This window comes from Anopheles maculipalpis, chromosome 3RL, assembly GCF_943734695.1.
Source record: "Anopheles maculipalpis chromosome 3RL, idAnoMacuDA_375_x, whole genome shotgun sequence".
In the NCBI taxonomy this organism is placed as follows: Eukaryota; Metazoa; Arthropoda; class Insecta; order Diptera; family Culicidae; genus Anopheles; species Anopheles maculipalpis.
In genome coordinates, this window is record NC_064872.1 from 71602347 (window position 1) to 71629335 (window position 26989).

Genomic DNA, 26989 nt, shown 5'->3' on the forward strand with positions numbered 1-26989 from the left:
ATCTAAATGAAATTTCAATTCTATGTCTTTAAAAACACCAACCTTTGCTTGACAATATCTTTGCGGTTCATATACTCGTTAAGAAGTGGATAAAACAGGATCAAATGCATCGGTTTTTTGTTCATCAAGCACATCGATGGAATCGCATCAAACGATAGAAAAACGGTTCAGAATGCAAAGTGTGTGACATGCGGTTCGATCCTAGGAATCACTCTCTGGAACAAAAACATCTCCAGTCACTCTCTCTATGAAGGTTTTGTATCCTGTCAGCCAGACATCGTTTTGTTCGAGTGTCTACAGCTTCTTAACAGTTGAAGAAGCAGTTAGAAAAAGTGTTCGACATCTCTCAAGTTCTTATAAAAAGCGCTCTTGGTCTTGCTATGAGATGCATGATGTTTTAAATGAAGTCATGTGGATTAGAGTAGATAAGATTCACTCATTATTTAGCAGCTTTGCTTAACGAGTTATTAACAAAAGTTATTCAAATATATTCTCTAAAACTTCGAAAAAGCACACATTTTAACGCGTTCCTCGACATTTTAGTTCCGTCAAGTATTATCTCTTAGCTATTTAGCGGTATGCGTGAAATTGTTAATCTAATAAATTCCTTTCCGGAGTATTTCATTACCCACAACGCACGCTGTTTTATGAGGTTGGTGTAGACATGCCATGCTAGAAACAACACCAATCCCTCCTTCTTCGTTAGCACCGTGTTCTTGACACTGATGACGAGACAAGCCGAGATAGTGTACAGTTCATGAAGCCCTAGGCAAGTGAAGAAGAACAAAAAAAACACAACTCTAACTTACCGTCGTGCGAGTCGTACATGTAGATGATCCGATCCCAACCGTAGTACCGCACCGTATCGATGATGGCCTGATAGTAGTCGGGCCGCATGCTGATAGCGAAGTCGAGGAAGCCGGACGACGGTGTGAGAACCTTCTCCGGGAACCAGGGCGTCACGAACGGCATCTGGAAGGTGTTGCTGTACGAGTGCAGCGTATCGAAGGAATCCGGCGAGACGGCTCCAAGCATGGCGAAAACGCCGCGGGAAAATTGATTGCAAACTGCGTCGACGGAGAAAAGAGACAAGGAATGATACGTGCGACGTTAGTGTTAGTGAATGTTTGATAAATTTACTACCTCGCATCACGTGAGACAGTTAGACGGATGATCAAAAGTTAGCAGTTGCTGTACAATTCTGGGAGGGTGGTTAAATGAAAACAGCGAGGAAAAACATAAAACGAACCCGAAATTGTTTCTCACAAAAACTGAACCGAATTGCTTGGGAGTAAATAAGTTTCCATCAACTGCGACACACAGGTGCTTTGACGTAGGCTGGAGGTAATATTGTAAGACAAATTGAATTATTATCCAAACATCTACCTCCACAAATGAGCTGTTTTTCACTCCCACACGATGGGATGTTTTTCTTCGCACCGAGCTTAGGATATTGATGCACGCTACATGAGCTGAAGCTGTAGAAAATAATCCCATTACCGTGTTCACGCTCTCCGTTTATGCCTTGGAATTACCGTATTACGGATGCTGCTGGTCTGGATGCTGTTGGGACTGTCAGCAGCAACATCAAAAACCCACTTCGCACCACATAACGCACTGATGAAACAATATTATATGCCTCCGGAGGTTTCATCAGTTCGGGTCGATGGGATCGATTTTATTGAATTGTCGCGGAGCGTAATTTGGCAGTTTGATTAGCAGGATAAGCTGGTTGGAAGGATAGCGTGTTAGATGGTGTGGAAGCTATTTGAGGGACTTAATTGACTTGAGCGACGGGTCTTTCGAGAGTAGCACAGGTTAAACGCAATGAGCATAATTTAGAAAATATGTTTAAGAAGGTGTGAGGAAGGAATGTCGTTAAGATAATATTTGAATGACGATGAATACCTAAGTTCCATATTTTAGGGCTTAGTGTATGTCACTTCACAACATCTTTCAAACTACAAATGGGTTCCTTTCAAAGACTTTTTAATAAACGATCTTAAACCAAGACTCAAATTAACGTTCTTCAAAATTAGAAACAAACGAACTGCTTGAGCACGCTCTTGTACCGTGAAATTTATAACTTCCAGAAGACTGATAATTAAACAAGAAACCTATTATCTGCTGCCTGTGTGCATCGTGCAAAGTGGCGAACAAAGGGAACCGCATAAATTATACACCCTTAATTGCTTTTGCCCGGGCAAGCTTCGTGAAACTCTTTTGTTCATACGCTCGTTATTCAATTAATGCAAAACAAGATGCCTAAATTTAATTTCATTTGCTTTGAGCACTGAAAGGCGTAGAGAGAAATCCTCGTAAGGTATCCCAATATTTTCATTGCCATGCATTACTCCTTTTTTTTCTACTCCGGTGACGAACTTACGAGTTCTGCTTGACAAACACATGAACGCGGGCAAAAAAAGGAGAAACAAAAAATCAATTTATTTCCTCGTTCTTTTGGCAAAACATTCGCTCCAAAACGTGTGCTGCACCCACATGACATCGTAGGCTGAAGATGGCAGATGGCGGTATAAAGCGTTCCTTTTTCGAGACATTTTATCGTACATTTTCATTATATATTATTGTTTTGTTTGTCAAGCAACTTAAACACATCGGCACTCGAGAGAGACAGCTTTACCTTCGATTCATCGCCACCCTTTTCTTGTTTTTGTTTGGTTGAAAGTGTTTTGTTGCTGTGGTGTTGAATGATATTTTTGTGTACGCTCGGCGGCAAGGGCGACGGTCTTCTCCATTCCGTCTTCTCCAAGACAACCACCACAGAAGAGTGTATCTGTTTCTTGGCATGCAAGAAAATGTATGTAAGCATTTATTAGGCCTATTCTAAACGCCGTGTGGTGAAGCTCTGTGCTGTCCATGAAGCGCATGTTGGCATGAAACAAAGGAGATTGTGTGACATGCCGCCAGCTTTCGTAGTAGCAAACAAGCGTAGCATCGTATCTTGTTTAGATTGCGGTTCGCAGTATCACTCCAAACGAAATTAGTGTTGTTGATTTTCCGTCACTCATCGTCATTAGAATAATGTGAACAGCGGAGACGCTGCGTTAGCTTTCGTCGGTAGCAATCGATATTAGTTAGGAGTTTGATGCTTTCATTGTCACTCGGAAATGCGCGCGAGTGTTGTGAGGATATTTCACGTGTTTCCTAACTAAGTTAGTTGTTTGTGACTTAAAAATAAAACGAAAGATGATGATGTCAATTTGCTCTTTAATTTTGTACCATTTGAGCCCTTATTTATCCACTCTGAGTGTTTCGCGTTTGAGTTTGAAATAAATGGAAATAAATTAAATTTTCTTGGAAGAACATTCGAGTTCGGAGACGAGTTTTTAGCTCGGGGAGCCTTTCTTTTCTTTACAAGGAAACAAATGGAAGATTCACAAACAAAAAAGGAAAATGTTCCAATTTCGACAGTCCTTGAAGATGAGCTTGCAGGCAAATGAATGTGTAGCGCAGGAAATTGAATTAGACTCATTGTCTTCTAAACAATTTCACAACGTAGACTTTGAATTTGATTTGAAAATTGATCGTGCACGAAACGTCAGATATTTGTGGAACGTTTGTCAACAAAAAGCAGGCATATTTGGATACCCTAAAATGTCCTTCAAATATACTCACTCAGTTTGGAAAGCTTGAACGCATCCGCCGTGTTGATCACGTCGACGTACGCCTGCAGCTCAAAGCGTCGGGCAGTAACGTTGAGATTATGATTGAGCATCGCAAACTTGAACGCTGACTGTATCTCATCGGTACCCTGCTCAAATATTGCACCTGAAATAGAACAAGAAAGCACAAAACAATCAAACATTAGTGGCATCGTCATAAGCAAGACAGCATAGCAGACAAATAAAACGAACAAAAATTGGCTCGATGAAAAGCGTAGATCATGAGTTGTTTGCTACTAAATTAGGAAGGAAATTGCTTCCACCGGTGTTACAGTGCTGCGCCTCCTATGGGTTGGGGTGGGTTTATGGGTGGGATTAAATGTCAGCTGTAACAAAACAACGCTCGTTTCGTTTGCCTGTTAATGCTGTAATTGGAATGACAGTTAATTTGAGTTGGTGCTTCCAACTCCGGACCCCGACTCGGGCGTGGCAGCAATGCGAGCAATGCCAAGCTTCCGTTAGCGAATTGTGGAAAATGTGGTCGGGTAGCATGATTTCACTCATCTGTGAACTCATTTCCATCGGTATCTGTTGCTTGCGTACCTTTGCTGGTCGTTTGGCGGAAAATGGCTTTCTAACCTTTGTGATTTCCTACTCCCATTTCCTGCCAGTGCGGAAACAATGCATCGGCGAAATGGAAGGAAGGTTGGAGGAAGGCTTAGCAGCTCGGGTGGAAAATCTTCGCCCAAACAATTACAACAAAAGAGCACAAAAAAAAAACGCAAATCTGCTACGGTTAAGCTGCTGCTTTTCTGTCTACCTTGCATGGGTTGATGGAACCGTGCAGGAAGCAATTTCCGGCCACCGATATTTGGACGGGCGGTGGTATTCAGGAAATAACCTTCACCGAATCCTGGGTGAAGTCAGCCAGGATATACTATTTGGTACACCAAATAAATGGCTTCAATCGCTTTTGTACCAGGTTTTTTGGGGTGTTTTTGGGGTTTGCGTAATTAACGTGAGAAAGAATTATTGCGTGACGCTTCATATTAACCAAATGGAACGAGCTGACGAACGAGAACGAGGAAGCTGCACAGCACCAGCTATGCAGCTTCCACAATTAATTGTCTAGAGAGCATAAATAATTTTTAAAAATAAATATAATATAATGCTAACATAATTACCAATAAACTAGTTTGTGCGAGTTGTTTTAAAATGAAGCTCAACTCTACAGCCTTTACCATAACTTCAGCTGACCTAACTGCAAACAACCTGGCAGTCACTCACTATGAATAATCTCCACCCGAGCACTATTAACATAAGTTAATTATTACTTCATCAGTGTAACAAATTTACAACGGCAAAAGGTTCAACAAGGTTCACGCGCTTATGGCGCCCCATCGCTCGCGTAATGGGGTAATGGCGTCCCATCTCGTCGAGTTGTTTTGATGGATGGGCAGGAACCACTCGGTGCGTGTAAACAGTCATCACGATGCTGATCAGGCTTAGCTATTTAGATAATTGATTAGCTTCTAAATATGCGAGCCACATTTGTTTAATCTTCACCATCAACACTCTTGCCTGGGTAGCAAAGATGGATTCCCACAGCTCTTAGCCCAAAGTATGCCGTCCAATCCCGGTAGTACTTTAAAGAGCTTGTTGTGGGCTTCAAACCATTTAAAGTCAACACCTACCAGTTAGCCGTTCACAAACTGCCGCTTGTTTGATACGGTTAAAAAAGATGAAGCAATAATTCGAAAAAAAATTCTTGAACTCTTTCAGGGTGAGATATCAGTGCTCGCTGTGCTAGCGATACTATCATCGCGAAGCGAACAGCGAAACTAAAAGAATAAAGAAAATATCACAGAACATTCTTTTCCTGCACGTTTCGTGCTTTAAACGACCCCCGAGAGTTGCAAGAAAAGCGGGTAAAAATTAATTAAAATTTTATCCGCCTCCGAACCTTGGCGATGAAGAATTTAGGAGCCACGGTGATACTCGTCTCGGTCTGGCCAGCTGAAATGAAACATTCAACCGAGTGTTTGATGGTGGTGGATGATGAATTTTGCAGCACAACCGCCGTGCGCAAGCGATCACGGCAGAGGCAGAGTCGGTTGCCTAGCCATGCTGCAAAAGTCGAACGACGTGACACGTGACCGGGAGACGTGGACGCGCTAGATAACTAAGGCAAAGCAAATGGAAGCCATGATGCGCTATGGGTATCCCTTTTAGGGTCTGATGGTTCGAAAAACCCGAAAACCGAAGCTGGTTATGAAAATTTAAACAGGTTCACTAAGTGTGCCGGTGTCGAATAATAATTTTGCAATTAGGCCACCATTAAGCGCTAATGCTACTGAATTGCCTCGGTTCGTGATAAGAATTTAATTAATGTATTTCAGGCCGGACAGTGAGAGGTTTCGCAGAAGATCAGTAGATCGATGAGCAAAGATGTAGATAATGAAAGGGAAAATAAGGGAGAGCTACAAATTTGGTGCCTAAAGTGGTAAAAACCCCATGCCAATGGGTGAAACAAATTGGAGCTCCAAAAAGCATCTCTCTTTAAAGGCCAATGCTGAAGAAAACAAGCATAATGAGATGGAGAATTGTCAACTGTTTGCTTCAATTCTGCAAGGGATTTTCGTTAACATTAACAATTATTTAACAACGCTTAAATTCGCCCAATGTTTTGCTTACGTTCTTGGTGCGTTCAGCTATTTTCCCACTGTCCCTTACGCTCCAATCGAATAAATGCTGTTGTTTTGAAATTTTTAAAGCGGCTATTTGACTTAAGAATCCTCGCAATGGCAATAAACGAGCTGGAGCTTATGGAAAGGGGCGAAGAATGAACCGGGAAACAGCTAAATACTTAAACCATTACCATTATCATTTCGATGCCAGCGACCAGTTGCTGTTCCGTGGAATTGCTGCTCCGACGGCAGCTCGAAAAGAACACACCGAGCGCACATTTGTACGAGTCCTCCGTATTTGCTTTGGGATTAGAGTGATAAACCTTTTATTAAGGGTGAATGTAAACAAACGAAGCGCTTAAGCTGCAATTTGAATAACTATTAATTTTACAATTTCTTTGAGGTGGACTGCCCGGACTGCCATTGACTTTGCGCTGGCGAGTTTGGGATGCTGGTGTTGTCTTTGTCAACTTAAGGTTTTATTGTAGTTGTTAGGGCGTTTAGTCATTCGAGGTATATTCATCTTTGACCTATTTGACTTGGGAGAAGTTTTCGTTTGGGGAGGTGGATGGAGGTTGGATCGTTGCTGTCATTAAGCTGGACATATAATGCAGTGAGATAGGGGTGAGTTTTCCGTAGAACAAAAAGACATTCCAATTGAGCTGTTAAGTTTATGGTATTTCGCAAATGGATTGCTATGATGAGCTAATGAGCAGTGGCCAAAGAGTAGCAAACTTTTAAGAAAGATTTTAAAGCATGCAATAAAGTTCACATATATTTCCATTATTGTTTGCTTTAATTAAGGCTTTTTCTTGTTTTATGATACAATTTGTTGTTCTTAACAGAGCAGGAAACTGACCCTCATCCCTCCCAACAAAAAGAAGGACGCTTTGTGACAAAGCCGTTCCTTTTTCGTACCTTCCAATGGTGCCCTTGCTGCCGGTGCTGCGCTTCATTTAATTAATAATGTTTCCCATTTTAGGAAACTTCTCCGCCATGTTCTACTACCTAGTAGAAATCCAATTTGTGTGACATCAACCCAAATGGGTTTCCTACCTGGATCGATGAACTTCCGCAAAGCGAGAAAGTGTGAGTGTTTGTGCGAAAGTGGACCCGACCCGATCCGACCCGTACCAGAGCCCGGAAGCTGAAGAGCCAATGAGTCACAACTGACCAAATTTCCTTCCTGTGTTTGCACCGTATCGTGGCGCCGTGCACCGTATCGCTATGGCTACGAGACCCAACCGGTGGAGCATCTCACGGACACCACATTATTCGATTATATCCAACGGATGCGCATTTCACATTAGCTATGCTGTGATGCTTGGAGCACTCCGGCTCCTCTGCTGTGTGTTTCCGTGCCGAAGGTTTTTTGTTGTTGGTTGGCAGCAGAGCTTCCGATCTCTCGACAATACACCACCGTGTGCCAGTGTAGCGGGAGCGTCACCATCTAATTGAAGGTGATTTGTTGAGATAGCGTCAGTGTTTCGGCGGCGAGCTAGCTGGCTCATAAAATATTCCTTCTGTATTAGAGCGTGAACGTGAACGAACTTCGCGAGGTAGCGTTCACTGACATTGAGTATGTTCACAATAACAAGCGTTTATTGCAGCTTCCCGCCGTAACTGCAATAAAAGCGGTGTTAGTGTGGACGCGTCCGACTTCGTGCCGAAAGAGAGCGAGAGGTCGTGTGAGAGAGGGATAAAATTAAGTAATAAATGCGTAAGCTGCCGTACTCGTTTGCTCACGCACTTAAGAACCAAACGATACGGTAAGCGGACGAATTTTTAGCCCCAGCTTAAAAACCGCAAAAACCGTTCTTTGCCAAATATTCGTTAACTTCCCTATCCGAAAAGTTTATGTTGGCTAAGTAGCCAACATTCTAAAAATTCGTATCGTGTCGTGGCCGGTTTTAATATCGCATTAAAACTGAGATTCGGGACGAAAAAATCAGCCATCGCAAAGTGATCGATACAACAACCCGCGTGTTCGCTGCTGAAGCCGGGCTCATCGACCTCACACTAAAACGACAGCTGATTAGGAGAAGGACAACGAATCCGTGTTTCACCGCATAAGTTTTACCATCGAAAAATAAGTGCAAGTGAATCGCGAGCTCATCTGTCGCACGATATGAAGCCGTCCAGCGTGAACCCTTGTCCCGAGGAGGATAAGTGCGGGGAATGCGGCGGAGCGCCGCACGACGATATGGCGCAGTGCTACGGATGCGAATTATGGTTTCACTTCGAGTGTGCGAATGTGTCGGTTGAAACCATTGCAGAAGATTGGCGGTGTCGCTCCTGCCACCCCCCGTTGCCCCCTAGTGAATCCTCAAATGCTGAAGATGCGTTTGGAGCCGTGACGCGTGAAATGATCGCCTTGAGACAAGAACTAAAGGACGGTCAAGAGAAGATGCGCCAGGAAAAGGAGGCAATGGAGGCGGAACTAACGCGCTTGTATTCACACCTTTACCAGGACCGTACTTGTGGAAAGTGTGACGAGACGCTGAATGACGAAATGTTGCCATGCGCTATCTGCAAGCGATGGTACCATTTTGTATGTGTAAATGTTACGAAGCAAATGGTGGATAAAAAATGGCAATGCTGCACGTGCCGCCCTCCATCGCGGCCCAACCTAGCTAACAATAGCGAGGAACTAAGCGCGGTTACGCGAGAGATGAACGCTCTAAGACTGGAGCTAATTAATCAGCAAAAGCAGTTCCACGAGGAACGAAAAACTATGCAGGATGAGATCAGTAGACTGTCCCATCGCCACGTAGACACCTATGATCATCAATGCCGCACATTTCGTCCAGGGAATCCAGATGCCCATTCAACGACGCGGCATTTTTCATCTCCAGTAGCCGCACACGAACTGACCCGTAGCCAGTTAGCCGCCAGGAACGTGGTCACCGGAAAGCTTCCTACCTTTTCAGGAAATCCGGACGAATGGAGTAATTTTAAGAGCCGTTTTGACACGACTACACGTATGTGCGGGTACACGGACGACGAAAACGCATTGCGGTTGCAAGAGTGTCTCACCGGGCGTGCATTAAGAATGGTGCAGAGACGATTGCAGGAGCCGGAAAACGTGCAGGAAGTAATGAGCACTCTGGAGAGGTATTTTGGACGCTCTGAAGTGCTTGTTGATGGAGTTATGCAGCAAATCCGTTCAGCTCCTCCTCCGAGACTGGAAAAAATGCAGACCTTGATCGACTACGGTGTATCGGTGGAAGAACTGTGCGCTACTATCAAAGCACGCCGGATGGAGGAGCAGAACCACAATTCATCACTTATGAAGGAGCTCGTCGATCGCCTTCCACCGTGCCTTAAACTAATGTGGGGTATTCATAAAGAGTCCAAACTAATTTCCTCTTCGTTACAGGAATATGGCACGTGGATGAGAACAATAACTAATGCGGCCGTATCCGTCACACCGCCACCACAGCAATCTACAAAAAGGAGCGATACAAAATACGTCAACACCCATACGGAGCCACGAACAAACAGACCACCTACGCGCGATGACTTTTCATGTCTCATATGCCAGAAGGAAGAGTGTCGAAGCGGGCCCGACTGTGATAAGTTGCTTTCGTCTTCTACAAATGAAAGATGGGGCTACGTGCGACGGTATCGCTTATGTAGAAGGTGTCTCTGGAAGCATCCTGGACGATGCCACATCGCATCACCATGTAACAAGAACGGATGTTCCATGTTCCACCACGAATTGCTGCACGGGGAGACTATCGCCCGCGACTCTATGACATCTTTCGCTCACAACTGCACTTCGGAAAAGTCCTTGCTAAAATACGTTCCAGTAACACTCTACGGCAACGGCAAGAACGTAAACACCTTTGCGCTTCTCGACGATGGTTCTCCCGTTACGCTGATGGACCACGCGTTGTTGGACGAGCTAAACCTGAAAGGCACCCTTAGTCCCATCTGCCTGAGCTGGACGGGAAACCAAACAAGAGAAGAGACCCGCTCGCATACAGTTGCCGTTTGCATCTCTGGCGACGACAAGGATGGAAAAAGGTACACGATGTCAAAAGTGCATACCATCTCCAAGTTAGCGCTTCCCACGCAATCACTGCCGTTACCAGAGCTAGCAGAAAAGTACGACCACTTGCAAAAGTTCAACGCTCGCAGCTATCACGAGGTAGCACCGCGGATTCTGATTGGTGTCGACAACTTCTTCCTGACAAGACCACTGAAAACAATCGAAGGAGCTGCCGGGGAACCAATTGCTACCAAAACTCGTCTCGGCTGGGTCGTTTGCGGCCCTCATGACCAGCTTACGAGCCAAAAGGACGCAGAATCGCGCGGTGTTCATCTATGTACATGCACTAAATCCGATGAAGATATCGATGCAGTGTTACGTGAAATATTTTCTTCGGAAAAGCACGAGACATGTCACGCCAATTCCGTTTTGTCCAAAGATCATGAACGAGCCTACGCCTTATTGGATGCGCATACGAAGTTCGTCGATGGCCGATTCGAAACCGGGCTGCTGTGGCGATCAGACAACGTAAGCTTACCAGACAGCCGACGCATGGCCTTGCGCAGACTGGAGTGCCTGGAAAAGCGATTGAGGAGAGATAAGAATCTTGCCGCGGTGATCAATCAGAAACTGGAAGAATTCTTGAAAAAAGGGTACGTAAGACGAATATCGAAAGATGAACTAGCTGCTACTCGTTACCATCCTAGGAAGTGGTATCTGCCAATATTTCCCGTTATCAACCCAAATAAACCCGGGAAGGTGCGCCTGGTGTGGGATGCAGCTGCCGCGGTGAAGGGAACATCTTTAAACACGAGCTTACTATCTGGTCCTGATCTGCTGACACCTTTACCATCAGTGCTTTATCGTTTCCGAGAATACCGTTTCGCTGTCGCTGCTGATATTAGAGAAATGTACCATCAGGTGGTGATACGCAAGGAGGATGAACATAGTCAGCGCTTCCTTTGGAGATGGGGCGACGCCGAACAAGAGCCAGAAGAGTTCGTGATGACCAGAATGACGTTCGGCGCAACTTGTTCACCAGCCAGCGCACAATACGTAAAGAACGTCAACGCTGATCGATTCATCGAAAAGCTCCCTCAGGCCGTCAGGTGCGTAAAGGAACAACATTACGTAGATGACCTTCTAGTTAGTACTGAATGCGAAGATGATGCCGTACAACTAGCTACAGAGATACAGTACATCCATAGTCAAGGCGGTTTTCAGCTCCACAACTGGCTTTCCAACTCGAATAAGGTCGCAGAAAAGTTTTCGGGAAACGTGGTACAGCAACGACACTTCCATTCGGATCCTGTGACCTGCGTGCAAAAAGTGCTCGGGATGTGGTGGAACCAGCAAACAGATACCTTCAGTTTCAAGATGCATCCCAAACGCGACAATGACATCCTGGATGGAGAAACGATACCAACGAAGCGACAAATCTTGCGTGTGCTCATGAGTATGTATGATCCTTTAGGTTTAATCGCTGGATTTCTCTTATACTTGAAGGCAATCTTACAAGAAGTTTGGAGGTCAGGAACTGCTTGGGACGAAGAAATTTCTCAAGATATGTGGCAGAAATGGAAAATATGGCTGACGGGTCTACCTTACGTGCAACAAATCGCCATCCCTCGCTGTTACCGACAAACCGTAAAACTCGATAATGCAAGCATCCAGTTACATGTGTTCGTTGACGCCGGTCTCGACGGGTACGCCGCGGTAGCATACTTTCGATTCCAACAAGATGAAAACGTGGAAGTTTCGCTGATTGGCGGCAAAGCAAAAGTGGCTCCCTTAAAATACATGTCTACTCCTCGAATGGAGCTTCAAGCTGCGGTTGTAGGATCCAGGTTGGCTAACACAATACAACGAACACATGACGTACCAATACATCAACGTTTCTTATGGACAGACTCGCGAGATGTCATGTGCTGGATTAATTCGAATCATAGAAAATACAGCATCTTCGTAGGCCATCGGGTTGGAGAAATTCTGGAGAACACCAACGCCGAAGAATGGCGATGGATCCCAACGAAGCTTAACGTGGCAGACGAATGCACGAAATGGACGAATTTCCGGCAACATTTAACCTCGAGTCGTTGGTTTACTGGACCAGAATTTCTTAAAGAATCGATGCAAGTGTGGCCAGCAGCAGAAACTATCGCCTACGAAACTACTGAGGAAAAACGACACCATGTGACATTACACCAACTCAGCGAGCAGGTAATCGTTTTCGAACGATTTTCAAGTTGGAGGAAGCTGCTTCGAGCGATCGCCTACATGTGGCGTTTTATATACAACTCCAGAAAACCGACGACAAGACACACCGGAGCACTCACCAGCGTCGAGCTACAGCGAGCGGAAAAACTCATTCTGAGAATTGTACAACAAGAAAACTACCCTGAAGAGTACAACATCCTAAAGGAAGCACTGTCGACGAGGAACCAGCAAGTCCGCATTAAGCGAAGCAGTTCATTATACAAGCGTAGCCCGTACCTTGATGAAGATGGACTCTTACGTGTTAAGGGGAGAATCGATGCCTGCCTGTTCGTCGATTCAGCTGTTAAAATACCAATAATACTTCCCAAGTCCGGTACAGTCGTGGATTTAATTATAGGAGACTACCATCGGAAACTTCGACACGGACATCATGAAACGGTACTGAACGAAGTACGATCCAGATACGATATCCCCGCTCTACGCAGAGCGTGCCGTCGCGTAACGAACAACTGCTTGTTTTGTCGAATCAGACTGACTAAGACCCGCTCTCCGATGATGAGTCAACTGCCTCCAGCCCGTCTAGCCGCTTACTTGAAACCGTTTTCCTATACTGGGATTGATTATTTCGGTCCAATGATCGTCTCAACAGGTCGCGGAAAATCTGAAAAAAAGGTGGGGCGTATTGTTTACATGCATGACAATACGAGCGATACACATAGAAGTGGCGTATTCTCTCTCCACAGATGCGTGCATACTGGCGCTGAGAAACTTTATGGCACGAAGAGGTACACCTAACGAAATCTTCAGCGACAATGGTACAAACTTTGTCGGAGCTAACAGAGAGTTAGTAGAAGCGACCAGAAGGATCGACACGCAAAGACTCATGGAAGAGATCGATATTCCCGATACAAAATGGACCTTTAATCCGCCGTCTGCACCACACTTCGGAGGTGCATGGGAGAGAATGATAAGAACGGTAAAACGAACGCTCGAGAAAATGCCATTTCGACGAACCCCGACCGATGCAATACTGAACTCTATGCTCATCGAGACCGAAAGCATAATTAATATGCGCCCCTTGACACATGTGCCGATTGACAGAGGTGAAGACGCACCACTAACCCCAAATCATTTTCTTTTAGGGTCACCGTCTGGTGTGAAGCCCCTCCTTCCCTTTGATGATTCCTCTGCCACGCTACGTAACACATGGGCAGCGTCACAGGTATACGCGAACATTTTGTGGAAGAAGTGGTTGAAGGAGTATTTGCCGACGCTCACGAAACGATCCAAGTGGTTCGAGCCATCCCCTCCGATTGTTATAGGCGATCTCGTTTTGATAGTAGATGATAACAGCCCTCGGAACTGTTGGCCACGCGGAAGAGTAATCGAGACGGTACGATCGAAAGACGGAGAAGTGCGACGCGTAATTATTCAGACTACGAAAGGGACGCGTTTGGAACGTCCGTCTGTTAAAGTCGTCGTCTTGGACGTCGGACGGAGTGTAAAGAGCTAAGGCAAACGTACCTTCGCACGGGGGGGAGTGTTCACAATAACAAGCGTTTATTGCAGCTTCCCGCCGTAACTGCAATAAAAGCGGTGTTAGTGTGGACGCGTCCGACTTCGTGCCGAAAGAGAGCGAGAGGTCGTGTGAGAGAGGGATAAAATTAAGTAATAAATGCGTAAGCTGCCGTACTCGTTTGCTCACGCACTTAAGAACCAAACGATACGGTAAGCGGACGAATTTTTAGCCCCAGCTTAAAAACCGCAAAAACCGTTCTTTGCCAAATATTCGTTAACTTCCCTATCCGAAAAGTTTATGTTGGCTAAGTAGCCAACAGAGTACAAAAACTGAGTGTCTGTTTCCCGGGTCAAACTTAAAGGATATTTTGCTTGGGGCACCAGCGTTTTGTACCAGCGCGCTACGCGTTTTTCAGGTGGACACAAAGGAAATCTTGTACCGCACAACCAAGCAGCTCTATCCACATATGCTTTTGTCACGCTCAAGCAAGATCTCAAAAGAAAAAAAGGTCTTGCTCATTGTTGTCTCGTGAGTTGGCAAGGAGGTGTCTAAATATTTTATCATTACACACACCACCTTCTGCCAGCTTTGGTCGCAGGATCGCTTGCTATCATTGCAGTGAAAAATAAGCTCAGCTGGTTCCTAATTTAGATTGATGATATTTAATTAGTTGCACACGTTTGGCCCGTTGGCCCTGAGGATGGTGGCTTCGGTGCTAGAAACGGCAGCGGTTAAGCCACATGCGACCACAGTGATGTGAAGTCATTTCACTGATCGAAACCAAATCGTGTGGGATGACGATGATGATTTTCGTCGGGCTCGGCGGATGATTAATGCCGGATTATTTGCTGAGTGCTGGTTTGTTTTGTGTGGGATTTGCTATGGATGATGGGTTGCGATTTGAGCAATATTGATGCGAGTGAGGTTCAACGGTTGACCCTGAAATAAGAAGCTTCGTTGCTGTGGGAAACTCTTCTGGCAAGGTGGGAAAGGCAATGAAACTGATTGAGGATAGAATAAAAAGTGTTTGCTTCCTTTAAAATTTGATTTTTCTATACTTTGTTTAAGCTCTTAACTATTATTCATTCCCTTTTAGGTGTAAAATTGATTTTAGAAATCACGTCAAATTACATTTCGAATGAAGTGATTGAATAGAGCCTTTACACAAATCTGCTGCCCAAAATCAAACGAAGAAAATTTTCCAACAACAAAAGAACCATTGCTTGAAAGCACCAATTGGAAACATGAAAGTTTCCAACAGCGATTTATTTTCCTCAACCAGCAAACCCGTCGAAGGCACAGTCAGAGGAAAAACTTTCAATAAAACCAATCCAACACTAGCCAAAGGTAAGTAAAAAGCTTTCAGGTTCGTGATGAATGTCCTTTGATTGTGAAAGCTTTAAAGTTGGTCCGTTATAAGATTAATGGTAACCTTACTAAAGCGCCAATAAAAACGGTTTACTTTTTCTTTCAAGATAATGAAAAATGTGACGCCGCACGCTGTTGAGAGCTGGCTGGCCAGCAAAACCACATTGATTGAGAGTGTTGCTGGGAAAGCAAAATAATCGTCCAGTAAGAAATCACCTTGACATGAATAGCACGTTTGGCAACAATTGCTACAATAGGACAGAGAAAAAAAAACAGTAATTTTCCGTCCCGCCCTAACAATTCCAATAAAAGGAAAACTTTTTTTAAAGACGAGCAATAACGCCACTCAAACACTGGAGAAGTGAGCTTTTTAAATCTGCATTGAACAGTAATTGCGAAAACAAAAGTGATTAAAAGTTCCGCAATTAGTATTTTTCGCTGGGACTGTTTATCATCCACCCATAAGCGCGACGTCCTCTCGTTACGTATCGCGTGACACGTGTTGAGCTTAGGACTGCGAAAAAGTTTCGGCAGGCAGCAGCATCGTGTCAAACATCTTGTCTGCTGGTTTGAATCGAAGGAATAATAAAAGAAATAAATAAAAGAAATTCAATTTTATAGCTACAAAACCATCCCCTTGGTTTTGGAGTACGAGAAAAGTTTGGCCACTACCCCGTGGGGAGGGATTTAAATGGCGACGTCTATTTATATGGACGCAGTTTTCGAGCGGAATGGAAAAATAAAAGCATGCAGCAAAAGAAACGTAAAATCACGCGGCACAAAACCACGGTTCATAAGAATTGAAATAAAAATCAGCAGCGTAACAAAACAACAAAATGAATTTAAGAACAAAAAAAGAAGCAGGAAGAAACAAAAACGAATTAAGCAAAATATCAACACTCGTAAAACAAATCGAATCGAGCGTTGTGGTTGGGCTGCGATATTGCACAGTGCTTACCGTTCGGGATGAAAAGCCCGCAATAGCGATGAATGGTGGCAAAACTTTGTGATGGCATTTTGATTTATTTCCATCCCCGGTGCCCTGGTGAGTCTGTAAATGATGCAGAAGGCAAAGCTCGTCTGAGCTCGGTTTCCCGGTTTAGGGGTTTTCCCTCTCTATGTTTCGCTCGTTCACTGGGAATTTGTTTTGAGCGCTAAACCAGGCGACGTCATTGCAGCCCGTTTATTAAAGGAATTCGTATAAAAAATTAAACCGTTCCTAGCGTTCCTGTGCTGTTCCTGGCCTGCCGTTGTCGGTTGGCTTTATTAAGCTTCGTTTGGCAAGCGATTGGATTGCGGGTGCAGGTTGGTGAATATTGAATTGATTGCATTATTTTGATCCTTTGCTCGAGGCGGTGCCGGTAACGTCGTCTGGCCGGGTTTTCTGAGGTGCAAAATTTAATTGAATTAATTCACCTCGATCGATCGGTAATCAGTGCAAAAACCGCACCGAGCATTGACGTTATTTTGTAGCGCTAGTTTCGAGCTCATATGCACGGCTAAGCACTTGGCTGAGACCTAATGATGGAGAAGAAAATCAACCAAAATTGTATTTGCCATGGAGTTTCTTGCTTTTTCTTGTGACGCACAAGCTTACGTGTGCTTGACACTGAAGGAATTTTATTGCTGCTGAAAAATCGTTTCACATCACATTCGTACGCAAAAAAATCCAGAAGACAACGTTGGATATTCGTAACAATGCCCGAAGAATTTCCTGCGAAAGAAAGCAGTTGACAATACTCCTCCAACATGTCACAAAACTCGTGTTCAAATGTCGATTTCGAATCCTTTACGCACATGTGTTTTTTTTTTCTACTCTCTTAGTAGCACTAACAAGAGAATGTCAGGCTTCTTTGGCTGTTAGCTGTTAGCGAGACGTACTCCATTAACGTCATCCTGCCAGCATTCCCGACCGATGACGTTATTCAGCGGAAGGAAAAACGAAAGCAGACACCGTGACGTGAATACGATTCCGGTTTGGCAGCGATTTATTCGGTCGTTAACAGGCCGTAACTATGCTGGGCCGTTAGACACATCCCCTTAGAATGAGAGTCCGTTTCCTTGAAGTTTTGTGAACCATCTTAATGCTCATGCAAAACGGTTACAATAGCCAGTAGCGTGGTCATGCTAACGCGTAGTCTATGTAAGCAAACCGGGTATGAAAAAAACGGACAACATTCTCCAATAAAAATCCGAACTGAGAAGAGAAATATAGAAAAACGAACATAAAAATGAGGAAACAAAACAGAGAAAAACATACACATAACAATAGCAACGAATCAATTTAGCGCTCAATGGTTTGCGAGTACCGTGTGACCTCAACGTTAACGGGCTAACGCTAATTTTATCAAAATTGATTGATGTTTGTCACAGGGGCGTGATAAAAATCGTTTAAATGGAAATATTTGCTCGAACCAGGCGGAAAAGGGTAGCCGAAGGAGCTGTAGAGAGCTGTCCGTTAATAGCGCGGATACTATTTCCAGCATCACACTACAAAGGCAAAATAAAACAATGCGTACAGGGTTGTGGTACAAGGGTGTGTGTGTGTGCTTCCTGTTCTGTTACATGATCAGGAGGTAAAGGCAATACGGTTGGTTGCCATTGCTTTTTATGTTATTTTTTTTTTTTATTTTAAGTTATCACACTGACGACCGTCTCTTGAAATAAGCGTTGAATAATTTAGTTTAGTGATTTTGTGATAATAGTTGTATAACGCTTTGCTCAAAACGTTTTTTCTTTCATTTAAATGTCTAAACTAACACCCTTTTTATCTTATTTCTGTACGAATTTGCCTATTACTTTGCTATTATTTTGCAAGTTGTTACTGATTTTATTTCTTAGTATTTTTTTAAGTTTAACACAATGAGCAACTATGTAATTTTATGCTTTATTTTCTATTGAAAATGTTTTTCAGATAAAAAACCCCTTAAAACTTTGACTCAACTTTATTTATAGCTCTGTGGTGTGAAACTCCAAAGCAGCAAAGAATACTCGAATAAATTCACTCGAAAAGCAAGTGCCGCCGACTCTAGGAAACTATTTGCAACTCGTACAAATGCGGAAAACATTTCTCGATTTTACATTCTACTCTCCCCTCATCCCTTCCCCTCTTCTTCTATCCCCACATCCCTATCATAAGGAAAGGTATGAAAATATCTCCGTAGATACCCTGTTCAGACCAGTCCAGTTGCAACTGATCCGCTTGCCGTACACTCAGCCTCACTCATTCTCCACAAGTGAGCGTAACATTAAACCGGAAAAAGCTACCACGTGTTTGATGTGTATCGTGTTACGCTTTGTGTAAGTCTAGGAAAGAAAAATGTTTTCCGTACGCTTGTGTCCGGCTGTCTGGGCAGCGAGCCGGTGGAAGTGAAATGGAAAACATACCGAATAGTGTAATTTTTACCAGTTGGGAAATCCTGCGAATGAAGAGCGTGGTACGATTTTCAAGTACTGCCAAGTTGAGGATGAGAATAAAAACTACGGAGAATTAATCCGATTACTGCAGCATAAATCACGTACATCCCAGATGAAGCACTTTACAATGGCTTCATAAAGTGCTTGAGTGTGGAATTTCGCTCTTAAAGAGTTGGTGTATTTCATGTGCATTTTTTTCTTTTGGGATGTTCAAGGATGTTTTATCTGCTTTTTAAAAATGTGTAATAGCCTTTTCAAATCACTTAATCGGTCGTTTTGATTTGTTTGATTTTATTTTCCCTGTTATATTATTCACAGGATGACAAAGAGTTACGGAAACCTCATTGTTCAGAGGGGTAAATCAAGAGATCTAGTTGTGTAAATGTCCTCTAAAGGTTTCATAATATCAGAATCTTCTTAGCTTAACGATCTTCTAGGTCATACCCGGCCATCGAATGGCTTGCTAGACTTGCCAATACCATGTAGTTGGAAAGTCAGTCCCCACTACGGAGGGTCGGTTCGGATGGGATTTGAACCTTGGTCTTGTCGTTTGAAGATCGGCGCCGCTGTCGCCTATACCACCAGGCCGCCCCAAGATATAAGGTTTGATATTTTTTGAGAGACTTTTTCACCGCGAATCCAATGGAGGAACCTCATCTACCAATATAATTTATAGATGAAGCGACCCTCCTATGCTAAGGGCGAGTACCGAGTTCTCCAGTCTTCTGCAGGTGCTCGCGATTTGAAGGAGTTTCATCACATCTACCAATAGACCCTACTGTCCAAAGGAATTCTCCTTTCAAAACGTATTGACTTGTATGTATGCTCCATGCGTCTTTTATTTCAGGGATTCACCACTTGTAATTTAAAATCCAGGAACATAATTTAATAATTTGAGAAAGATCTTTATTAAACCATCTCACTCGCTACTCAAAAGAAGAAAAAAACATACTTTAAAGCTTAATTAGTTTTTTTTTTATCCGGAAGGAAACGGAGCCCCTTGTACTATTTCTATATCAGCATCATTCGCTTGAACTATTTTCGTGCCTAACTTTGGCAGGCAAAAGCATGCAGGTATCCCGAATCCTTAGCCTCTCATCGGCCACTGGCTCATCCTTAAAATGTGCCTCAACCGCTCGGTGCCAGAAGTTTCTTATCAAAGTAGCAACCGTCCCCGGCTCTGTGAAACGAGCGCTGCCAACGTCAGCCCTATTTGTTATCTTAATTAGTGCGATATTTATCTTGTCTACACAATTTCAAGCTCTTTTTTTCTCCCTCCCACTTTCTCTCTCTCTCTCCCTCCGTTTTAGTATAGCAGTTCAGATATGGGGGTCCGATCGAGGAATATTTGCTTGTTGTTTCTTCCCAGACCACCGCTCCACACTTGATCTCATGAAGGGCGTAAAGCATTGAAGGGTGTTTCAGTGACACTCTTGAGTGCATTCCTTGTACCAGGAGGAAGTAAACACAAAAAAATCTACAAACAGTACGCCTTTTTGCCTTTTTGCTCTGTTTGCTGGGTGCCTGATTCCTTGCCGAGAGAACGAAATTTCTGGGCAGCACTGCTATCTAGTTTTTCGCTTTCCAGCTATGGATGATTATCTCGGGTTGGGAGAAAGCGAGCCGAGAACCACTTGTATTTGCGTCACTTGTTCGGTATCGTTGTAAAAAAAAAAAGACGACAAGAAGCCCGACGTCTCTCGAGCTTCGTTGTTTTGCCACTTTTTGTGAATTCCGGTGCGGGGAGGGGGGCACGCCAGGATCGAACACCAGGACAACGCGCGTGGCAAACGGTTAGAAAGTTGAAAGTATCACAAATCTGTGACGGGGCAGCAGGCAAAGCGTGGTTTGGCTTGTGGTGTAGATGTAAATAAGCACTTTTTATCGCTAGCTGAAAACTTTCGGGCTTTGCGTGTTTTCCCAGCACTCCCAGGACAGGCTGGGCTGACAGGCCGACGGGGCGTTTCGGGAGCAAGTTTATGGGGCGCTTTTCCCACGCCAACGCGTTTGCCGTGCACGAATGGAATGTGTTTACTGGTGATGGGCTGATGGGAAGGACTGAAATTTTCTCATACTGTTAGTTAAAATTCTTATTGCTCTAAACGAATGCACGGAAAACAGTTAGTTGCTAGAAAATGGAATTCTAGAACTTGTGTATTTATTCGGAAAAATTAAACCAGATAAAAAACTTCAATATGCAAAGTACTTCTCTGTGTCTGGAGTGTTCAAAGGCAGCAAATGAAAAATGTTTGTGAATAAATTTTTACAGTAAATTTATTTCTATTTGATTCCGCGTAAGCCTACCGCTTCTTGTAAACAATATACCGAGTTATTGTGAACAGCTATGGGACAAAAATATATTTTCGTACAGGAACGATAGCCGTATTCTATAGTGCCAGTGCTAGTTCAGCTAATGTGCAGGCGTCCGTATAGGCGTAGATTCAGAATAGTATGATTTAATTAAAAGATTGCTGATGTATCAACATATGCTGAATACGATGGCTATGATTGGACTATGATACGAAATTTTCAATTAAAACCAATCATGCTTGATGTTGGAAAGGTTATTTTTGACCATGGCAAAGTATGGTGGAGATGGAGTGGAGATTGAAGGCAAATAAATATTATTATTATATTTTTATGTTGTATAAATTTGAATTAAATGCTATCTTCGTTTGTAATTTAACTGTAATTACAAAAGAGGCATCTAGATTCTTGTCAAATAAAAGATCAATTTGGACAGATTAAATACGGTACCAGTTCTAAAGCTTCCTCCACTGAATGTAAACAGCTAGCGGAGCGAAACTTTTTCCAAAAATCCAACCACACCCGGTTAAGTTGAGGAATAAATTGCACCTAATTAAACACGGCAACATTTGTTGCCACTTTGCTAAATGACACGCGTCAAAACATCGAGATGCTGCGGTAACTGTTTAAGTTGTGTAGAATAATTTCCCAGGCAGCTGTCGTCGACAGGCGACCCACAGCCGTACGAAACGTCGCCTGGGAAATTAATTATAAACAATCAATTCTACATTCACAACCTGATCTTCTCCAGCAGCCTCCAACGGCCGGGAGCATTCAAACGTGCACTGCTATCCGTTATCTTGGCGGTTTCTTCGCTCGAGTGGCAAGCGTCTTGTTGTGCTTTTGCAAAGATTACTTCCACTTCTGGTGAAATGAGGAAGTTTTTAATCACATCAAGATGCTGAACTTAACCGAATATCCGCCTTTCGTCAGCGTATCGTTGGAAGGATGTGGCTAAGTATGATTGAACTGTGTGCGGGATTCACAGCGGTGGGGTGTACGTAAAAGAGGATTCTACGGATGCGACACAGGCTAACCTTTCCTTAATTTCCTGGCAATCAGCGAACAGAACCAAAATTTATTGGGCACCAGCTTTTTCTCCCGCTTCCCGTGGTCTGTTTGTGTGTCGATGAAAAGTTGTGTTAGGTATTGCTTTTTTTTCGGTGTGTCGATCTTTCCTACTTTCTTTACAAGCAATTCCAGCGAAAGTAAAAGGTTGCGCTTCATTTAAGACGCTTAAGAACATGGCGAACGTTAGAGGCCGCTGATTTGGAGGCTTTGTTGCGTGTTTTCCCATTCTGTTTCAACGGATGAAGCAAACCTACCGTTTTTCTTTTGTTTTCAGCACGATCGAGTCGAAGTCTGTGTTTCGATGAAGTTTCGTGCGGTTCGATCTTTACTCTCGTTCAAGGCTAAACGGACACCATTAATCCGTCTTAAAAAAGAAATTGAAAAAAGAAACGCAAAGCCCCGAAGAAAGTTTTGCCTGAATCCTTCTGGAAATTTTTGGCATTCAGGAATTTTTTTCCAAAGCGTTTCTTGCCTTTTCTGTTCGTCTTTCGAATGGAGCGAATGGTGCAGATTATTTTTTGCTCTTTGCGCGCGTGAAGCTTTTTCTTGGGGTGCAACTTGCTCGAATAAGAAAAGCTTTTTTTCCTACATCGCCATTATCCTTTTTAAACTGTTACGAGAGAACGAACCAAATATCGATTCAAAGCTGTTTTTGAAACAGTCAAATCAACAAAAGACTTTTTGAAGTAGCTCGATTTTTACGTTCAAAGATTTTTTCACCCTCCAAAGTTTCCTGTGTGTTTGTGTGGTGGTGGTTCGGTACGTCAAACGTTATGCTACGTGTGGTAAAGAGAACAGAAAGAAAGAAACCATCGGCAAAAATAAAGTTTTTTTCTTCAAAATATTTTTTACTAGTTGTTCCTGATTCGAGCAACTTACCACAGTGTTTGAGTCATGACAAAAAAAAAAGCATTCAGAATCGGTCTCTTCCGGTTTGTTAAAGATCTAAGTATTGTTTTCTTTTTTTTCATTTCTCAAAAGCACTAGGGAAAGAAAAGTGTCATGAAACCAGATACCCAAGCCTTGGTAATGTTAACTCTGCATAATTAAGTGAAGCTGTCCTTTGCAGCAGCAGGCCCAGAAGTTTTTCTTTTCAAAGAAACGGAATAGGAAAACCGCAAAGAAAAACTCGACCTATTGGTGGACCTTTTTCAATTGTGCTCATCAAGCTATGAATGAATTAAATGTATTATGACATTCATAATCTTTTGATTTTTAAGCATTTTCATCTACCAATTCCTGGTACCGTGGGCGAGTGGGCGGTGGACAAACAATGGGAAGAACTTTCCTTTGAATAGTAATGTGATGGATGAAAACATTTTGCAGGCGTGTTTAAAATGGCTTTAACCAAGTTCGCCGCACCAACAATAAACTCTTTCGAGGAAAACGGTCCGAAGCGCTTTGCATGTGTCGTATCAACCTTTCCACTTGAATTGACTCTATCAAACGGTGCACGAAAGATGAAACATTTTCTTTTCTTCTCGTCGAGAAAGCGAAGCATTCCGTTCGATGCTGGATTGCGTGATCAATTTTCCACTTAACTTGAGCGATTGTGCACCATCATCCGAGGGAACGAAGCAAGTGGCGAAGAAAATCGCTTGACACCTTCTAGAACCGCCCGAATTGCACAGTGCACACGTTCCCAAAAGAAATAAAGCAATCGGAAAATGTGTTTGAACGACAAAGTCAAAATGCAGCCCCAGTGCATACAAAACAAAAAAATGCCCGTCGAAGCAACATGCCCGTTGAGCATTCGACTGTGATACACTTAAAAAAAAAGGCCGGTACTGCATGAAGAGCTTTCAAATAGATTGAACGAGGTGCAAAAAAAGGGGTATCGGGGAGAGATGAAGGCATACAAGAGCAGCGCAGAACTACAATTTGAGGCGTGTCCTAACATCACACGTTCGTTTTAAAAGTATGAAGATGGATGGTGCACGTACGATTAGAAAGAGGAGAGAGAAAAAAAACGCAGCAAATGCAATGATCGATTCCTTGCTGAATAAAAGACAGTCAGCTTGACACGAAGCTTGACAAGTGGCCCAGGTTGGGAGATTTGGGATCGATTGACATTGATGAGTTTCATGATGGTAAGAAAAAAAAGAAGTATTTCGATCGAGGCAGGGATGCAGTTGAGTTTTTATGATTTTTCTCGTCCGAAATTACACCGTTCGGTTCGATAAATGTCACAAGAATTAATTACAGTTTTGTAGTTTGACCGTATTAAACAGTAAAGAGGAACCATGAACCCTTGAGGCAGAGACGAGTGCATGGGCGCAAGATTAAAAGTCCGTAAAAAAAATGAGAAAACAGCTCGTGATGAAGGCATGCTCGACAGGAATACTAATGCGTTTGATGTGCCGGCTGTTGCATGGTTATGTGCTTTTTTCGGACACACAAAAAAGCAAGGGATCCCTCAAAGCCATGCCTAATGCAAAATGTCACTAGAACGACGATGGGAATTTTCGCATACAGAAGAAAGACCAGTCAGTGCCATTCGCTTTTTGACTGCAATCAGTCTCGCTGTATCGGGTCCGTAGTTCAGCTTTCTGGATGGTGATGATGCGGTGATGATGGGAAATCAATCGCAAGAAAATGTGGCTGTCCACACTTGCGGATGTTTATCGCGTCCTACGATGAAACTTTGCCAAAAGAACGTTGCAGGACAACGGATGAACGACGATTTTTGGCGTTGGGCGTTACTGTACCAAGCACACCATGTGATTTTTTCGCAGCGATGTTTGGGCAGCTTTTTTTCGTGTTTCGTGTGTGTGTAGGTTAAGCAAAAAAACTGGCAAGCATGATTTCAATTCATTGCGCGTGAATGCATTGCTAAGGGTGCACCCAAGTGTGACAGCTTCATCTAGGAGATACCGGTCACATGAGTTTAATGAACGTAAATGCTGGAGACTTTTTTGTAGGGTCATTCGTGGTGGAGTGATATTAAAGGTTTATCGGAGAATAGTGTTTCAGAATTCGTCAAAGTTTTTCTGACTTTGTATTTTCAATATCTGGATCAATATAAACATTATTTAACATTGTTAATATACTCAATGAAAAGCTTCCATTGGTAGATACAGTGTGATCCAGTAATCAGGTCCTTCTTCTTTGACAATTTAAAATCTCGGAAGGGCTTGATCTGCCATCACTGGCAGTCTTTGACTCAAGTATTCGTACTTGGATGGTCAGTTCTTTGCATGAGGAGAAGGCGCTGATGAGATCTTATAAGCGGCTTGGCTCTTTGAAGACCTGAGTATCACTGAGAAGACTAAAGACTGACTGAGATCAAATATCTTCTCCAAAATTTCTAACTAATAGTCTGCTTCATTTATGGATCATAGTATAACCAAATCAAACAGTTGCTTGGGGCCCCGACGTTATTGGATCTTCCTGCAAGTAGCTGTTTGAATATAAAAGCTTTGGGAATTTAGAAGGACTCGAACATTGTAAGATGATCTCTCCGAAAGTGGAAACGATCTGCTCTATTGAAGGCAGAACATCAAGAGCACCACACCGATTTACTCTCTAGCACTCTATTCCATGGGGCCTTTTTGTTTGGGGCCTCCAAAGGTTTCGATGCGCCACATGGTCTGATTATTGTTTTATTTGCTGAGACAAACAGAAGCAGTTCCTGACATCATTTTAAAGACTATAGTAGACTACTGGAGACTTGTGAAACCCTAGAGAACTGGTTGTGTCGTGAGAAAGACAGACCTAAATACCAAACCAGTATATCTTTCATATTATAAATAAGAAAGGTGCCTTTGTAGGCCAACAAAGAGATGACGAGATGACAGTTGAGGAGCGAGATTTTTTCAAATGACTTGTACAACAAATATTCAGATATTCAATAGATATTAAAAGCAAAGGACTAAACATTGGATTTTACATGACCACATCAGCACCCTAATAAGTCTACAAAGAAGTATTAGTTTTGCGTCAAAGAATGGCGAGATAGATAGCTACACATTAGTTCCACCGTATCCTCATCTTTAGCCATCTCGGGACGTTATGTTCTTACAAGCGACAAAAAAGGACATCTGCCAGACATTCATCACCCATTCAAATCAGCTATCAGATAAATGCTTCCCCACCAATTTTCGCTCCAAGTTAGATGACTTCTTACTCATTCCCGCTCCAAGAGAGCAAACAAAAAAACACACTCTGTTGAAAAGAAAGTAAGCTTAGACACGGCACAACCCAAATTCGCCCTCCGCTACGTACCTAGTGGGATCTTCTCGGTTGGTGGCTGTGCGTTGGCCATCGCCAGCCTTGGCATGTGGCTAAACGCTACCAACACCAGCAGTACAATGGGAGCTAATGGCTGCATAATGGCTGGTTTCGATCTTCGCACTACGGCCGACGAAGGGACATTATTATTGCGAAACCGCCAACCGCCACCGCCGCTGGTGGACTTGTTGTTGCTGTTGTTGGTGCTCATGCTAGTGATTAATTCCATAATTATCGCCCGTTATGCTTTCGACTTCCCCCGGGGGCTACGGTGTGGTCGCACTCGTGCACACATATATTTACACAGAAAACACTACCGCACACAGCACTTCGCGACTGGTTGTTTTGTTGCGGTGACTTGGGACACTATTTTGCTTCTTTTCGCACAACTGGTTACGCTGGCTTTACGCTTTAGTTGGAAAAGTAAATTGCAGCAATCACACAATACGATCGGGAGGGCCACAACATAAACCGGGACGGGTTGCACGTGGATGAGGGTGAACCATTTAAATGTGATGATTTCACGATGTTTGCTTCACTGCTGGCTGTGAGCATA

The 26989-nt window shown here is 43.3% G+C and overlaps 1 protein-coding gene across 2 annotated transcripts in view; it reads right to left on the minus strand.

Annotated features, from left to right (window-relative positions):
• The window catches only part of LOC126561539 (glutamate receptor 1-like), a 57623-nt gene extending 30937 nt beyond the window's left edge, over window positions 1-26686 (minus strand). For both annotated transcript variants that reach the window (XM_050217752.1, XM_050217753.1), the window contains exons 1-3: window positions 26428-26686; window positions 3637-3789; window positions 810-1067 (exon numbers count right to left, since the gene is read on the minus strand). In XM_050217752.1, coding sequence (XP_050073709.1) covers window positions 810-1067; window positions 3637-3789; window positions 26428-26662 — 646 coding nt within the window. In that variant the 5' untranslated portion in view covers window positions 26663-26686. The remainder of the gene's footprint in view (window positions 1-809; window positions 1068-3636; window positions 3790-26427) is intronic.
• Window positions 26687-26989: the final 303 nt, after the last annotated feature.